This window comes from Macaca fascicularis, chromosome 1, assembly GCF_037993035.2.
Source record: "Macaca fascicularis isolate 582-1 chromosome 1, T2T-MFA8v1.1".
In the NCBI taxonomy this organism is placed as follows: domain Eukaryota; kingdom Metazoa; phylum Chordata; class Mammalia; order Primates; family Cercopithecidae; genus Macaca; species Macaca fascicularis.
The window spans coordinates 222,818,600-222,836,110 of NC_088375.1; the positions used below are offsets into that span (position 1 = coordinate 222,818,600).

The following is a 17,511-nucleotide window of genomic DNA, read 5'->3' on the forward strand; positions in this document are numbered from 1 at the left end:
GCTGGGATTACAGGTGTGATCCACTGCGACCGGCCTCCTTCCTTGTTTAACTACATTGAGCTGCCTTCCTCCCCCAAGCCCTAAACCTTGGGACACCAGAGGCGGATAACCAGAGCCTTTTTCTGGGTAGAAGAGAGAGAGATGATTGAGAATTTAAAGAAAGAGGGCAATGAAGGAGTACTAGAGGGGGTAACGGGCAGTTCTGCCTTCGTGCGTCTAAACAGCTATTTATTCAACATTTTCTGTGTGCCTTCTGTATGTGTGTCAGGCGCCACGTTAGGAATGGATAAGAAATAGTCCTGCCCTCCAGGGCCTTAGAGTCCGGTGAGAAGTCATACAAGTAAACAGGGTTGAACGAGAGGGTAGTAAGTGTCCAAAGTGGGGAGGGCAGGGCGCTCCCGCGGTGAACGTGGACACCTATCAGGTGCTGAGTAAATGCTGGCAAAATGAAGACTGGATGAAAAACAGAAAAGCGGCAGGGGGTAGAACGTTGCCGTGAAGGGTGGAAAGGCGGGGACAATGAGAAGCTACAGGACAGCCCACCTCCCAGTCCCAGGTCCCGTGGCCCGCCCCCTCCTCTCAGGGCCTGCGGCGAGGCCTGAGAGTGGGGACCCCCGCTTGACTGCATCTCAGACCCCCGTGGCCCCAGAATCCCGTCGGCCTACGCCGAGCTGCTCAGGACTTGCCCGGCCGGGCCGGGCCAGTCCCCGCCACCCCGGCTTGCTCGCCCTCTCACCTTCACCTTCCCGGCCTCGCGGTGGCCATCACACTCACTACGTCACCAACAAGCGCCACCGCGGGGGGAGCCGGGAGGAGGGAAAGGGACGCGCGCGTCACCAGTCGCCTCAGGATTGCCCCTCGACCCGGATGAGCTGGTGGACCCTGAGCCCAGCTGGCTCGCCCCGCCTACTCCTTACGCCTCTGCGGCCCCGCGACTGGACACTTCGAGCGGCGCCTCAGCGCGCGACGCCTCCGCCGGCGCGTCCCAAGCCGATGACGCAGCGGCTCGGACTCCCGCTGCATCGTGGGGGCTGTAGTTCCGGTGGGCGTCGGCGGGAGCTGGGGGGCGGGGCAGGGCGGGGCGGAGCCTCAAGCTGTCAAGGGGCTTTGAAAAACCAAGGGCATGGAGTAGAGGTTCCCGCTCTTTCGCCGGTTGTCCTAGAGCCTGACCCTGGGGCCTCTGCCAGCTCTGGAATCCAGATTTGCATTCTGTAATCTTAGAGGAGTGCTCTCTGGAGGGCCAGGCCTAGGGTGAAGTGACTCATCGGGCAGACAGAAGCGAGCCTGGACGTGCTGCCTGCCCTTCAGTCGCCTTTGAGCAAAGAACAGCAGCAACAAGGGCGAATCAATGCTAGTGACTGAACTGCGTCTCTAACATCCGCCCCTGTGTTTAATCTCCACAGCAGTCCCAAGAGACGGAGAGGGGAGGGTACCCAAGCTCACATGGTTACCCAGATCACTGGGCCCCAGTGATGTGCCAGACACTAGGAAACCGCAGCAAACAGGTCCCCTGCTGGACTTGGCCTCCGCAGGGAAGGCTCCAAGTCTGAGCGCGCCAGAACAGTAGCCACTAGCCACATGTGGCTCTCAAGTCCTGAGCCAGTGCAAACGGAGATGCGCTAAAAGACTTAGGACAAAAAAGACTGTTAAACTATCTCACTTTTTAGGAAAAAAAATATCGACTGCACGCGGTGGCTCATGCCTATAATTCCAGAATTTTGGGAGGGCGAGGCGGGTGGATCTCTTGAGGTCGGGAGTTCAAGACCAGCCTGGCCAACACGGTGAAACCCCGTCTGTACTAAAAATACAAAAATTAGCCAGGTGTGATGGTGCACTCGGGAGGAAGAAGCAGGAGAATGGCTTGAACACGGGGGCAGAGGTTGCAGTGAGCCGAGATCGTGCCACTGCACTCCAGCCTGGGCAACAGAGACTCCGTCTCAAAAAAAGAAAAAATGTATATTTTTGACCCAGAGTCTCACTCTGTCACTCAGGCTGTAGTGCAGTGGTGCAATCACGGCTCACTGCAGCCTCGAACTCCTGGGCTCAAGTAATCCTCCCACCTCACTCAGCCTCTTGAGTAGCTGGGAGCACAGATGCTGCAGCCATGCCTAATATTTATTTTTGGTAGACATGGGTAAGCATTTCACTTTGTTACCCAGGCTGGTCTCCTGGACTCCTAGAGTCAAGCAATCTCCTGCCTCAGCTTCCCAAAATGCTGGGTTACAGGTACCTGCCACAGTGCAGGGCTATTAGCTCATTAATATTTATATGCTGATTACATGTTGAAGTGATAATATTTTGGATCATTTGGGTTAAATACATTACTAAGATTAATTGCACCTGTTTCTTTTTACTTTCAAAAATGTGGCTACTAGAATTGTGGGGAAAAGAGAGATCAGCCTGTTACTGTGTCTATATAGAAAGAAGTAGACATAAGAGATTCCATTTTGTTCTGTATTTGAGATGCTGTTAATCTGATTGTGACCCTACCCCCAACCTTCTCCTTGCAAGAGACATGTGCTATGGTGACTCAAGGTTTAAAGGATTTTGGGCTGTGCAGGGTGTGCTTTGTTAAACAAATGCCTGAAGGCAGCTTGCTGGTTAAAAGTCATCACCATTCTCTTAATCTCAAGTACCCAGGGATACGCACACTGCCAAAGGTCGCAGGGACCTCTGCCTAGGAAAGCTAGGTATTGTCCAAGGTTTCTCCCCATGTGATAGTCTGAAATATGGCCTCGTGGCATGGGAAAGACCTGATCGCCCCCCAGCTTGACACCCGTGAAGGGTCTGTGCTGAGGAGGACTAGTACAAGAAGAAAGAAGGCCTCTTGGCGGTTGTTGGCAGAGAGAAAAGCATCTGTCTCCTGCCCGTCCCTGGGCAATGGAACATCTGGGTATAAAACCCGATTGTATGTTCTCTTTACTGAGAAAGGAGAAAACCGCCTTAGGGCGAAAGGCGGGACTTGCTAGCGCAATGCTGCTCTTTATGCACTAAAAAGGTTTATGGAGATGTTTGCATATGCATATCAAGGCACGGCACTTTTCCTTAAACTTATTCATGTCACAGAGAACTTTATTCATATGTCTTAGTGCTGACTTTCTCCCTATAATGATCCTATTATCCTGCCACTTCTTTTTCTTTAAGATGGTAAAGATAATGATCAATAAATACTAAGGGAACTCAGAGACCGGTCCTCTGTATGCTGAGCGCAGGTCCCCTGGGCCCACTTCTTCTTTCTCTATACTTTGTCTCTGTGTCTCATTTCTTTTCTCAAGTCTCTTGTTCCACCTAACGAGAAACGCCCACAGGTGTGGAGGGGCAGGCCACCCCTTCAAAAATTACATAAGTACCTTGCATTTGTGGCTCAAATTGTAATTCTATGGGATGGTGCTGCTGTATCACCACGGTAGAACAACTTCAATTTATTGCCACAAATAACCTCAAGAGGCGAATCAGTACTCTGATATCAAACTGAATGGTTTATCAGTCTCCTGTGAGGATGGCCAAAGGGAGCTGTCCTGCCCACAGTGCCCTCTGAGTAGCCTAGTGCCCCGCGGGTCTGACTGTGTGTGGGGCCACACGCAGACTTGGCCTCAGGATGCAGACAGGGCCCTGTCTGGGATGTGGCACATCTTGGGGCCTCAGTTGCTAGCTGCCTTGTACTGGGTCGGATTGTTTCCTCCTCCACAATCTCTGGACTCCCTAAGGGAGGAACTCTAAATTCCACTTCCATTCTGAGGGCAGGAACTATAAATTCCATTTCCTTTTTTTTTTTTTTTTTTTTTTTTTTTGAGACGCTCTCGCTGTTGCCCAGACTGGAGTGCAGTGGCACCATCCTGGCTCACCGCAACCTCCACCTCAGGCAATTCTCCCGCCTCAGTCTCCCCACTAGCTGGGATTACAGGTGTGCACCACCATGCCTGGCTAATTTTTGTATTTTTAGTAGAGATGGGGTTTCACCATGTTGGCCAGGCTGGTCTCACTCCTGACCTCAGGTGATCCACCCGCCTCGGCCTCCCAAAGTAATGGGACTACAGGCGTGAGCCACCATGCCCAGCCTTCCTTTTCCTTAACATAATCTTGCCCAAGTCAGGTGGAAGCCTGGGTATTCTCTCTCCTAAACATCTCTCCTGCCCACTCCCTCCTCTTCCCTTAACTTCCCTGCAAGCATTGGTCTAGGCTCTGGTCACTTGCCTGGACTGCTGTAGGAGCCTCTGAATCCATTCCCAGGCATTTAGTCTTGTACTCTGCCCAGCAGCTAGGCTCTCTCTGAAACACATCTGCAAACTTGCCCGGCAAGTAGAGGAAATCTCGCAGTTTGTAGATATGTTTCAACCCATCACCATGTGTTTCTCATTGAGATGGCTGAATTCTTGTTTCGACCCTCTGGATCACAAAACTCTCCTAGCAGTGCTAAGTGTTATTGGGAATGGGTGCAGAGCACATTGATGTATTCATGTACAACTCCAGGAGACCTTTCTTTCTTACCTTGTTTTTTTTTTTTTTTTTTTTTTTTGTAGACAAGAGTCTTGCTCTGTCACCCAGGCTGGAGTGCAGTGGCGCGATCTCAGCTCACTACACTACAACCTCTACCTCCCAGGTTCAAGCGATTCTCCTGAGTAGTTGGGATTACAGGCATGTGCCACAAAGCCCACCTTATTTTTGTATTTTTAGTAGAGATGGGGTTTTGCCATGTTGGCCATGCTGGTTGAGAATTCCTGGCCTCAAGTGATCCTCCCACCTCGGCCTCCCACCGCACCCGGTCCATATAACTTTTTTTTTTTTTGGTGACAGGTTCTTGTTCTGTCCCCCAGGTTGGAGTGTTGTGGTGCAATCTTGGCTCACTGCAACCTCCACCTCCCAGGTTCAAGTCATTATCCCAGCTCAGCCTCCCAAGTAGCTGGGATTACAGGCACCTGCCACCACACCTGGCTAATTTTTGTATTTTTTGTAGAGATGGGGGTTTGCCATGTTGGCCAGGCTGCTCTCGAACTCTTGACCTCAAGTGAGCCACCCACCTCTGCCTCCCAAAGTACTGGGATTACAGGCGTGAGCCACAGCATCCGGCCCCCCATGTTACCTATTTTGTTTGACTTTTTCATGATGAAGATGCATTTGTAATCAGAAAAAAGTTAACAGTTAAAAGCAACCCTAGGCCGGGCACAGTGGCTCACGCCTGTAATCCTAGCACTTTGGAAGGCTGAGGCAGGTGGATCATCTGCGGTCAGGAGTTCGAGACCACCCTGGCCAACATGGTGAAACCCCGTCTCTACTAAAAGGACAAAAACTAGCTGGGTGTGGTGGCGGGTGCCCGTAATCCCAGCTAGTCATGAGGCTGAGGGAGGAGAATTGCTTGAACCCGGGCAGCAGAGGTTGCAGTGAGCCAAGATCGCCACATTGCACTCCAGCCTAGGCAACAGGGCAAGACTCCATCTCAAAAACAAAAACAAAAACAACCCTAATATACACAAATACACACATAGGCTTGTGTTGGCACGAACCAGCTCAAGAACCTTCAAAAAACAGATTAGACATGGTGGCTTTCAGAGAGAGGAACTGAGCAGCTGCGGGGAAAGGATGAGAGAAAGATTAAGATTTGTGCTGTTTGAATTTATGATGAGTCAAATTTGAAAATGAAAAGACTCAATTTTTTTTTTTTTTTTAAATTGAGACGGAGTCTTGCTCTGTCGCCCAGACTGGAGTGCAGTGGCCCGATCTCGGTTCATTGCAACCTCTGCCACCTAAGTTCAAGCGATTCTCCTGCCTCAGCCTCCCGAGTAGCTGGGATTACAGGTGCATGCCACCGCACCCAGCTAATTTTTTTGTATTATTAGTAGAGACAGAATTTCACCACGTTGGCCAGCCTGGTCTCAAACTCCTGACCTTAGGTAATCCGCCTGCCTTGGTCTCCCAAAGTGCTGGGATTACAGGCATGAGCCACTGTGCCTGGCTTTTAAAAGACTTTCAGGCTGGGTGGGGTGGCTCACACCTGTAATCCCAGTACTTTGGGAGGCCAAGGCGGATGATCACTTGAGGTCAGGAGTTTGAGACCAGCCTGGCCAACACCGTGAAACCCCGTCTCTACAAAAATGACAAAAATGTGTCGGGCATGGTGGGGCATACCTCTAATCCCAGCTACTTGGGAGGCCGAGAAGCTAGCACGACCTTCTTAAAGGCTCTAAAAAGATGGCTCTTGGCTGGGCGCGGTGGCTCACACCTGTAATCCCAGCACTTTGGGAGGCCAAGGTGGGTGGATCACCTGAGGTCAGGAGTTCAAGACCAGCCAGACCAACCTAGTGAAACCCTGTCTCTACTGAAAAAACAAAAATTAGCCGGGCGTGGTGATGGGTGCCTGTAACCCCAGCTACTTGAGAGGCTGAAGCAGGAGAATTACTTGAACCCGGGAGGTGGGGGTTGCAGTAAGCCAGGATCGCACCATTGCACTCCAGCCTAGAAGACAGAACGAGACTCCGTCTCAAGAAAAAAAAAAAAAAAAAAAAAAGAGGGCTCTTAAAACCTCTCCCTGTAGACACTCACACCAAGATGCACGCATACCCACTCGCCCTGAGCATCTTCTCTTCAGTGGTTTAAATGACCTTTAATAGAAACTCTCCAGTTTCTGACGGTCTGTCCCTCTCTTCGGAGGCATCCAGGACAGGGTGACCCAGTACGGTGTGTGGACATGTCACTCCCCTCCCCACAGGCAAGTAGAAGATTGAGCTGTGCACCGATGCCTCTTCTGTCTCCCAAGAGGTTCTCTGGAGTCGCTGTCTCCAGGGGACTACAGTTTGCTCTCATGACCAGCCACGGAGGCAGAAGTCCCAAACTCAGGACGGCCCTTGGAGTCTGATCTAGGCGTCTTTACCCCAAAACTTGAAGCAGAAGTCCCTGGTGCAACAGCTGTGCCTGGGAGAAGCTCTGGCCGTGGCTTCTCACCCACAGAGTCTTTCTGGGCAACTTGAAGAAGCCCCTGTTCTGCTCAAGCCTCACCCCACGGAAGAGGTGGAGGAAGGGGGCCTTGGTTTTTCAGGAAGATAGGTTGGAGAGGACGAGTCACTACAAAGCAGTAAAAGTGAACAGTGTCTCCAGGGGCTGGGTCCAGAGCACCACGGAGAGCCCCAGCCATGGAGGTGTGTTCCGTCTCTGGCCTACAGGGATCTCTCTGAATCTCTCTGATTGGTGGCTCCTAGAGCAATGGGAAGTCAAGAGCCAGGAGGCTGGACTGGGTTCCCCGGGACCCCGAGGTCCCAGAGGCTGCTGGGCAGTGGTTGTCAGCAAAGAAGAAAGGTCCAAGAGGGTCAGGTCTGGTCAATTAGGGATCGACGAAGGAGACTGCGATGTAGCGGGTGCCCCTGGTGGTGGGGAGCCCCTCGTGGTAATGCGTGAGTCGTCCAGGGTGCATGAGGGTCCAGCCCTTCCTCGGGGCTCGGATGGAACAGTTGTAGCGCAGGAACCGACAGCCCCCGCCCTGGGAGACAGAAAGCACCAGTGCCCTTTCTCCACCGCCCCCTGCCCGTCTGTTCTCCCGTATGTCACGGCCAAGTGGCCCTCAGCACTGCCGGCCTTGGGATGCCTTCTGGAGTGACAGCCACAAGCGCTGCCTAAGGAAGACACTAAACAAAGAGTAGTGGCTGGGCGTGGTGGGTCATGCCTGTAATCCCAGCACTTTGGGAGGCCGAGGCGGGTGGATCGCCTGAGGTCAGGAATTCAAGACCAGCCTGGCCAACAGAGTGTCTCTTTTTTTTTTTTTTTTTTTGAGACGGAGTCTCGCTGTGTCGCCCAGGCTGGAGTGCAGTGGCCGGATCTCAGCTCACTGCAAGCTCCACCTCCCGGGTTTTTACGCCATTCTCCTGCCTCAGCCTCCCGAGTAGCCGGGACTACAGGCGCCTGCCACCTCGCCTGGCTAGTTTTTTGTATTTTTTAGTAGAGACGGGGTTTCACCGTGTTAGCCAGGATGGTCTCGAACTCCTGACCTCGTGATCCGCCTGTCTCTGCCTCCCAAAGTGCTGGGATTACAGGCTTGAGCCACCGCGCCCGGCCAGAGTGTCTCTATTAAAAATACAAAAACCAGCTAGGCGTAGCAGCGCACGCCTGTAATCCCAGCTACTCGGGAGGCTGAGGCAGAATTCCTTGAACCCAGGAGGCAGTGAGCTGAGGTCGCTCCACTGCACTCCAGCCTGGGCAACAGAGTGAGCCTCTGTCTCAAAAAAGAAGAAAAAAACAAAGAGTAAGTGATCAAGGGCTCTAGCCTTGGAGTCAGGCAAACATCATCTCCACCCTCTACTAACTGTGACCAACCTGAGCTTCAGTTTCCCCTTCTGTAACATGGGGGTTAAACAGAACAGGGCTGTGAGAATTAAACGAGATATTACAAATAAGAGCTGAGGACCAAGTTTCCCAACCTCACTGCTATAACACTTTGCTATGGAAGCCTGTCCCGGGCATCTCTGACTTCTACCCACTAGATGCCAGTAGCCCCTCACAGTTGTAAAAACCAAATATGTCTCCAGCCACTGCCAATGTCCCTTGGAGGCCACAATTGCTCCTGGTTGAGAATCCTTGGATTAGGGATACCTGATATGTTTGTTTTAAGCTCTCAAAAAATTATAGCTCCAGCCTGGGCAACATAGTGAAACCCCATCTCTACAAACAAGAAAAAAATTAGCTGGGTATGGTGGCACAGGCCTGTGGTCCCAACTACTTGGGAGGCTGAGGTGGGAGGACTGCTTGGGTACAGGAGGTTGAGGCTGCAGGGAACTGTGATCATGCCACTGCACTCCAGCCTGGGTGACAGAGTAAGACCCTGTCTCAAAAAAAAAAAAAAAAAAAAAAAGATTATAGCTGTTTTTATGGGCATTCTTCATAGCACCCAGCCCAGGACTAAGTTCAAAAAACCTCTTTTTATTTTTTTGGAGACAGAGTCTCGCTCTGTTGCCCAGGCTGGAGTGCAGTGGCACAATCTTGGCTCACTGCAACCTCCACCTCTTGGGTTCAAGAGATTTTCATGCCTCAGCCTTCTAGCCTCTGGGTAGCTAAGATTACAGGCATGTGCTACCACGCGCAGCTATTTTTTGTATTTTTAGTAGAGATGGGGTTTCGCCATGTTGGCCAGGTTGGTCTCAAACTCCTGGCCCCAAGTGATCTGCCTGCCTTGACGTCCCAAAGTGCTGGGATTACAGGCATGAGCCACCATGCCCAGCCCAAAATTCTCTTAAAATAGTAGCTTAAGAGCCTGGCCCCTCCTCCTACTAGATTGTGACCCCTTCCAGGAAGCCCTCCCACAGACCCGTACCCTTTTTTTTCTGGTTCCCTGGCACTGGTTCCCCAGCACTGGTTCCCCGGGGCCCCTCTGCCTCGACCACCCTGAAGGCTCTCCCCAGCCGGCCCTCAATATCCCCACTGCTGGCCCCTTGACCCCGGCTGGCTCCTACTCACCTCGTAATCTACCCCGACTCGGTTCAGGGCGATGTTGATGGTGAAAGTGGAGGCATCGTGGTGCGGCATCAGTGAGGGCTGCTCATCAGGCTTGTAGCGGACGACAAAGGCCAGGTCAAACTGGGCCTGTACCAACGCAGGGGGACAAGAGAGGCCGTGTTAGTCAAGGAGGCCACAAAGGCCAGGAGAGAAGGGTGCACACACGAGGCCTGGTCTGGCCTGCTGCAGGTCAGCGTACAGCGGCCAGGTCTGCATGGGGCTGTATGCTCCAGTGCCTGCAACTGCCTGGCACAGAAAAGGTTCTCAACAAAAATGTATTGACAGAGGGGAGAGAGGGAGGGAAGGAAGAGAAGGGAAGGGAAGGAAGGAAGAAAGGAAAGGAGGGAGGGAGGGAGGAAAAGGGAAGACAAGAAACGAAAGGGAAGGAGGCCGGACATGGTGGCTCACACCTGTCCCATCTCTACTAAAAATACAAAAAATTAGCCAGGCATGGTGGTGGGCGTCTGTAATACCAGCTACTTGGGAGGCTGAGGCAGGAGAATCGCTTGAACCTGGGAGGCGGAGATTGTAGTGAGCCAAGATTGCGCCACTGCAATCCAGCCTGGGTGACAAGTGCGAAACAACGTCTCAAAAAAAAAAAGAAAAAAGAAAGGAAGGAATGAAAAGACAAAAACAAAGGGGGGCATCCAATCCTCACTACCCTTTCTGGCAACTATCCAGGCTGGATTCCCTGAGGCAGGACCCAGGCACCTGGAGAAACCAGGGACCGAAGAAGGAACTGAGTGAGGACTGGAGAAAGCCAAGGCGGCAGTGGACAGACACATGAGTGACAGCACTGGAAAGAACTGTGAGAATTAACCAAGGCCAGCCAGGTAACGGGGAATCACAGTAAGCATTCAAGGGATGAACGACTGCTGTCAGTAACGGGAGTTCAGGGTTTTCCTCACTATTTTCCTCACTTCTTCCTCACATCCAAAGAAGGCTGCTTCGGATGAAGCAGGGCCCAAGCGTGGGGCACAGGCTTGCGGCTAGGGAGGCAGTGGGCACGCTGGCCGGCTAAGGTGGGTGGGGGTGCTTTTTTGGTGGGCTGGTACAGGAGCCACTGAGGCAGGGTTAACGACAAGGAAGAAAGATTCAAAAGGGCTGAGAGGCCGGGCGCGGTGGCTCAAGCCTGTAATCCCAGCACTTTGGGAGGCCGAGACGGGCGGATCACTAGGTCAGGAGATCGAGACCATCCTGGCTAACATGGTGAAACCCCGTCTCTACTAAAAAAAATGCAAAAAACTAGCCGGGCGCGGTGGCGGGCGCCTGTAGTCCCAGCTGCTCGGGAGGCTGAGGCAAGAGAATGGCGTAAACCCGGGAGGCGGAGCTTGCAGTGAGCTGAGATCCCGCCACTGCACTCCAGCCTGGGCGACAGAGCCAGACTCCATCTCAAAAAAAAAAAAAAAAAAAAAGGGCTGAGGTCGGTCGGGCATGGTGGCTCATGCCTGTAATCCCAGCACTTTCAGAGGCAGAGGTAGGCGGATTACTTGAGGTCAGGAGTTCGAGACCAGCCTGGCCAACAAGGTGAAACCCTGTCTCTACAAAAACTACAAAAATTAGCTGGGCATGGTAGCGCACGCCTGTAATCCCACCTACTCATGAGGCTAAGACTCCATCTCAAAAAAAAAAAAAAAAAGGCCGGGCGCTGTGGCTCAAGCCTGTAATCCCAGCACTTTGGGAGGCCGAGACGGGCAGATCAGGAGGTCAGGAGATCGACACCATCCTGGCTAACACAGTGAAACCCCGTCTCTACTAAAAAATACAAAAAACTAGCCGGGCGAGGTGGCGGGCACCTGTAGTCCCAGCTACTCGGGAGGCTGAGGCAGGAGAATGGCGTAAACCCGGGAGGCGGAGCTTGCAGTGAGCTGAGATCCGGCCACTGCACTCCAGCCCGGGCGACAGAGCGAGACTCCATCTCAAAAAAAAAAAGAAAAAAAAACAGGCCCAGGCTAGAGGCCAGCTGGCCGGCCCTAGATGCCCACCCCAGCACCCTGTCTTCCCACACACTACTAGATGGAGCGGGTGTGTGCGGTGAGACCTCCTGCCTGGGGACCAAATATCCAGGCCTCTCCCATAAGCTGGGATGCTCCTCCACCCCTACTCCAACCCAACCCCTTCCCCAGCCCCTCCCCTTGCCAGACTCTCCAGCCTCCACCCACCCTGGGCCCTTCCACCCATGCCCCCCACTCCACCCTACCCCTCCCACCCCATTCCCCTGCCCCACACTGGCCTCCACCTCCCCACCAACTCCTGCCCCTTCCGGTCTCTCCACTCCCTCACCCCTGCCCCCCTTGCTGTTCTAGGCTTTCCACACCCACACACCCCTGTCCCTCCCAGGCCCCCTACTCCTCCCCACCCCTCCCAGCTTCTCCACCACTTCCCACCCCACCCTTGCTCTTCCCAATCCCATCCCCACCCCTCAGTCCCTCCACCTCATGCCCCACCCTTGCCCTTCCCACGCTCCCCATACCCCCACACCACCTCAGCCTCTTCCAGTTTCTCCACCTCCCACTCTACCCCCACCAGTCCCAGCCACTCCACTGACACCCCACCCAACCGTCCCCGCATCCTGGCTATGCCCCAGGCTTGCCCACCCTGGTGTAGTAGCCGGGGTAGAGCTTCTCCGTCATGGGCGCAATGTACTCCAGCAGGAATTTGTGCCACTCCCGCTCAAAGCCGATCTGGTTCATGTGGATGTCAATAGTCGGCACGTTCTCGTAGCCACCCTGGATGCGGCTGTCCTGGAGGTGACCAAGGTGAGTGTTTAGGCAGAATTCTAGGATGGCCCCCAGGCTCCCACACCCTGGTGCCCAGGCTCTGTCTACTCCCTTCCCCTATACCCAGGAATGTGATGGGACCATGTTATATTATATGAGAAAACTGAATGGGCTTTGCAGATACAATTAAGGCCCCTAATCAGTTGACTTTGAGTTAATCAAATGGGAGATTGATTTGAGTTAATCAAACGAGAGTAGGTCAGGGGGGCCTTCCCGCAGATGCAGGAAGACTTTTTTTTTTTTGAGACAGGGTATCCCTCTGTCGCACAGGTCAGAGTGCAATAGCTCAACTTCAGCTCACTGCAGCCTCAACCTTCCAGGCCTAAGTGATCCTCCCACCTCACCCTCCCGTGTAGCTGGGACTACAGGCACACACCACCATGCCCAACTAATTTTATTTTTATTATTTTTATTTGTGTGTGTGTGTGACAGAGTCTCACTCTGTTGCCCAGGCTGGAGTGCAATGGTGCCATCTCAGCTCACTGCAACCTCCACCGCCTGAGTTCAAGCGATTCTCCTGCCTCAGCCTCCCAAGTAGCTGGGATTACAGGCATGCACCACCATGCCCGCTAATTTTTTTTTTTTTTTTTTGAGACAGAGTCTGGCTCTGTCATCCAGGCTGGGGCACAGTGGCGTGATCTTGGCTCACTGAAAGCTCCTCCTCCTGGGTTCATGCCATTCTCCTGCCTCAGCCTCCCGAGTAGCTGGGACTACAGGTGCCCACCACCACACCCGGCTAATTTTTTGTATTTTTAGTAGAGATAGGGTTTCACCGTGTTCGCCAGGATGGTCTCGATCTCTTGACCTTGTGATCCACCCGCCTCGGCCTCCCAAAGTGCTGGGATTACAGGCGTAAGCCACCACACCCAGCCTTTTTTTTTTTTTTTTTTTTTTAGTAGAGATGGGGTTTCATCATGTTGGCCAGGCTGGTCTCGAACTCCTGACCTCAGGTGATCTGCCCACTTCAGCCTCCCAAAGTGCTGGGATTACAGGTGTGAGCCACGTGCCCGGCCACTAATTTTATTCTTTGTAGGGATGAGGTCTCTCTATGTTGCCCAGGCTGGTCTTGAACCCCTGGGCTCAAGCGATCCTCCTGCCTCAGTCTCCCAAAGTGCTGGGATTACAGGCATGAACCACTGCACCTGGCTAAAGGAGGATCTTCAAGAGAGACTCTGTCTCTTGCTGGCCTTGAAAAAGCAAGTTAAGTTCTACAGCTGCAGGGGAATGAATTCTGCAACAACCAAGTGAGTTTGGAATGGAACCCTGGGCCTCAGATGAGACTCCAACCCCAGGTGACACCTCAATGACCCAGCTAAACTGGGCCCAGATTCCTGACCCACAGAAACCAGGAGATAACACATGGGTGTTATTCTGAGCCATGGTCATTTGTTACAGAGCACTGAAAACTTGTTCCAGGGCCAGAGTCAGCTGGAGTCCGATGTCTGGCCCTGTCACTGGAGCACAAGCATCAGCCAGTCCCCAGAATGCATGAGCTAGTCCAGTTCCTGGCTTCTGGAGATCAGCTCAGCAACCAAAGCATGTGGTTTAGGAAGGTAACCAGAATTTCAGGTTAGTCCAGTTGCCACGTCAGAGGTTGGCACACAGGTCCAGGGTCTCATATGCCTTTAAAAATGGTGCCTTAAACTTGGGAACACACATTTCTGTTAAACAACTTAGAAAATGAGGCCAGGCATGGTGGCTCACGCCTGTAATCCCAGCACTTTGGGAGGTTGAAGTGGGTGGAGCACCTGAGGTCAGGAGTTTGAGACAAGCCTCATCAACGTGGTGAAACCCCTGTCTCTACTAAAAATACAAAAATTTGCCAGGTGTAGCGGTGGATACCTGTAAACCCAGTTAGTCAGGAGGCTGAGGCAGGAGAATCACTTGAACCCAGGAGGCGGAGGTTGCAGTGAGCTGAGATTGTGCCATCGCACCCCACCTGGATAACAAGCAAAACTCCGTCTCAAAAAAAAAAAAAAAAAAAAAAAATTATGCATGGTGGCCAGCACCTGTAATCCCAGCTACTCGGGAAGCTGAAGCAGGAGAATCGCCTGAACTCAGAACTCAGGAGGCAGTGGTTGCAGTGAGCTGAGATCACACCACTGCACTCCAGCCTAGGCGACAGAGTGAGGCTCCACCTCACACACACAAAAAAAGAACTTAGAAAATGGGAAGTGGGGAGCCGGGTGCGATGGCTCACACCTGTAATCCCACCTCTTTGGGAGGCTGAGGCGGGTGGATCATGACATGAGGTCAGGAGTTCGAGACCAGCCTGACCAACATGGTGAAACCCATCTGCACTAAAAATACAAAAATTAGCTGGGCATGGTGGCAGGTGCCTGTAATCCCAGCTACTTGGGAGGCTGAGGCAAAAGAATCGCTTGAACCTGGGAGGCGGAGGTTGCAGTGAGCCGAGATGGTACCACTGCACTCCAGCCTGGGTGACAGAGCAAGACTCCATCTCAAAAAAAAGAAAAAGGAAAATGAGAGGTGGGTTGGGGCTTGAAGTACATGGGAGATACGAATGTTGTAAAACTGTCAGGAGATGAAAAATTCCTTTCTGAAGTTTCTCTTCTGTGAAAGGGGTGACGGCAGTTTGTTTACTAAGTAATGTTGCCTTTAAGTACAGTGGTGTATTTTTATTCAAGATTGTGCTCTTTTATCAAAATCCTATGGAAATAAATGTTCTGGGATCATTAAAAAAAAAAAAAAAGGTACCTTAGGGCAGACATGGTGGCTCATGCCTGTAATCCCAGAACTTTGGGAGGCTGAGGCGGGCAGATTACTTGAGGCCAGGAGTTCGAGACCAGCCTGGCCAACATGGTGAAACCCAATCTCTACTAAGAATACAAAAATTAGCCAGGGATGGTGGCACATGCCTGTAGTCCCAGCTACTGGGGAGGCTGAGGCAAGAAAAGTGCTTGAACTTGGGAAAGGAAGGTTGCAGTGAGCTGACATCACGCCACTGCCCTCCAGCCTAGGTGATACAGTAAGGCACTGTCTCAAAAAAAAAAAAAATTTACACACACAAACACATACAACTAAACAAATAATACCAAGATTAGCTGGGCATGGTGGCACACGTCTATAATCTGAGCTACTCAGCAAGCTGAGGTATGAGAATCTCTTGAACCCAGGAGGTGGAAGTTGCATGAGCAAAGATTGCGCAACAGCACTCCAGCCTGGGCGACAGAGTGACAGGTGTCTAAATTAAGTAAGTAAGTAAATAAATAAAATGAAATTGTGCCTGGTTCACAACCAGCCTGGGTGACATAGCCAGACCCCGTCTCTATTATTTAAAAAATATATATATATAAAAAAAGAAAAAGAAAAAAATGGTGCCTGAACTTTCCAGAACAGGAACAGGTATTGGGAGTCTCACGGAGAGAACACAGGGCCTCCCGCTCTCACCAGGCCACCTGCTCCTGCTGTCTGATGAACTTGGACCCGAGAGCCCTTCCTAATGCCCCTCATCCCACTTTGGCCCTTTCCTCCCCAGTTCCTCCTGGGGGAAGTCTAGGGAACCAAGCTAAGCCATTCCAATAGCAAACCAGGAACTGAAAACCTAGTAGCTTACGGTCAAGGCAACTCAAAGCCACACAGTGGCAATAGCAGCTTGGGAACCAAACTCCATCTCGGGTTTCTCAGCCCCTCTACTGCTAACCGCCTGCAGACACCCATGCCAGCACCCCATGTCAAGAGTCCCAGAGAGGGTGGCTAGGCCAGCTTGCCAGGAGAAGACCCCGGACAGTGAGTGGCACTGATGGAGAGGCGGCCTCCCTGCGGCCCCAGCCCAGGCATCAGGGTCCCCACCTTGTTGTCACCCAGAGACCACTGGCCAAAGTGTTCCATCTCCTCCACCAGTTCATCACAGGCTGCCTCCGTGAAGATGGGGAACCAGTAGACATCCGGGCAGGGCTGGGGAGGGCAGGGACTCAGTCAAGGGGGTCCACAGTGGCACCACAGAATCCTCCTCCCTCTTCAGGGCCCCACACCCAAGCCAGGGAGCCCTCCGAGTGTCCCCAGGAAGCAGGGGCTTGTCAATCCTGGAGAGACTGAGTGGGTCCCTAAAGGGAGAAGGAGGCAGAGCCCAGAGACACACTTTCCCAGCCGAGGTCACAGAGTCACCAGCGCCAAGGCCAGGAGAGAAACATGGGTATGGAGGGAGGGAGGGGGCAGAGGCCCCAGGCTCGGGGGAAGCAGACATTAGTGAGTGGAGAGAAGTGGCCACTCCCCGCACTGGTCCAGGCACGATGGGCCACAGTGGCCATCACATCCGGGATGTTTTCCTCCTTCCTGCCTAGGCCAGGGAGAGAGGCCCTGCAGACCCCCACAGCCTCCAGCAGGGAAGTGCCAACAGGTGGAGGGGCCATCCCGCCACCCCTCACTCCCATCCCACCGCCCCCCACTCCCATCCCGCCACTCCCCCACTCCCATACTGCCATCCCCCACTCCCATACAACCGCCCCCCACTCCCATCCCGCCACTCCCCCACTCCCATACTGCCATCCCCCACTCCCATACCACCGCCCCCCACTCCCATCCCGCCACTCCCCCACTCCCATCCCACCGCCCCCCACTCCCATCCCGCCACTCCCCCACTCCCATACTGCCATCCCCCACTCCCATCCCACCGCTCCCTACTCCCATCCTCCTGTCCCCCACTCCCTGGGGCAAGCGGTTTCCCTTCTGTGCCCTGCCCCCTGCAGCAGGCGAGGCTGGTCCAAGAGGGTGTCCATGGCCCTTACCGTCTCCACCAGCTTCCCCGCCAGGGCCTTGGTGTAGTTCTGGTGGATGTACTTCTCCTTCCAGTCCTGTGGGGAGTGGGAAGCAGGCTAGGGTCCTCACCATTGGCTCAACTGCATGGGATGCTCCAAGCAGACCCCTCAAAGTGGGAGTGAAGGTGCACATGCCTGGTGGAGGCAGGCGTTCACCTGCACCCACTGGGTGTGTGTGTGTTGTCTGGGTGCACAGGTATGCCCACAGGAGGTGGTGTTTGCACATGTATGTATATGTGTGTGCCCGTGTGTACATATCTGTGTGCAGGCATGTGCTTACACCCATCAGCTGCGAGCTCCCAACGTCTAGAAACAGTCACAACTGTCTGCCCTTCTGATTATCACAATACCCTCACGGGCAAGACAGGCTGGGACAGTATACCCATTCTGGAGCTAAGATAACTGAGGTCCCCAAAGATGAGAGGCTCAACTAAGTCCCAGTTGATGGCAGAGCTAGGCCACAAACCCAGGCCTCTGAG

General features: G+C 53.1%; 2 protein-coding genes across 14 annotated transcripts in view; both read right to left on the reverse strand.

Moving 5' to 3' along the window:
* MFN2 (mitofusin 2) overlaps positions 1-786 on the reverse strand; it is a 31,723-nt gene extending 30,937 nt beyond the window's left edge. For 10 of the 12 annotated variants that reach the window (XR_012425984.1, XM_005544769.5, XM_015451870.4 and 7 more), the window contains exon 1: positions 737-786. The gene's annotated coding sequence lies outside the window, so the exon portion shown is untranslated. Of the gene's footprint in view, positions 1-543 lie in introns of all 12 variants that reach the window. The other 2 variants (XM_045380592.3, XM_074019996.1) reach the window with 1 other exon arrangement.
* Positions 787-6,583: 5,797 nt separating this feature from the next.
* PLOD1 (procollagen-lysine,2-oxoglutarate 5-dioxygenase 1) overlaps positions 6,584-17,511 on the reverse strand; it is a 42,608-nt gene continuing 31,680 nt past the window's right edge. Inside the window, exons 15-19 of one of the 2 annotated variants that reach the window (XM_005544770.4) lie at positions 17,003-17,068; positions 16,068-16,172; positions 12,072-12,218; positions 9,436-9,561; positions 6,584-7,468 (exon numbers count right to left, since the gene is read on the reverse strand). In XM_005544770.4, the coding sequence (XP_005544827.3) occupies positions 7,313-7,468; positions 9,436-9,561; positions 12,072-12,218; positions 16,068-16,172; positions 17,003-17,068 (600 nt within the window). In that variant the 3' untranslated portion in view covers positions 6,584-7,312. Of the gene's footprint in view, positions 7,614-9,435; positions 9,562-12,071; positions 12,219-16,067; positions 16,173-17,002; positions 17,069-17,511 lie in introns of both variants that reach the window. The other variant, XM_065529798.2, reaches the window with a different exon arrangement.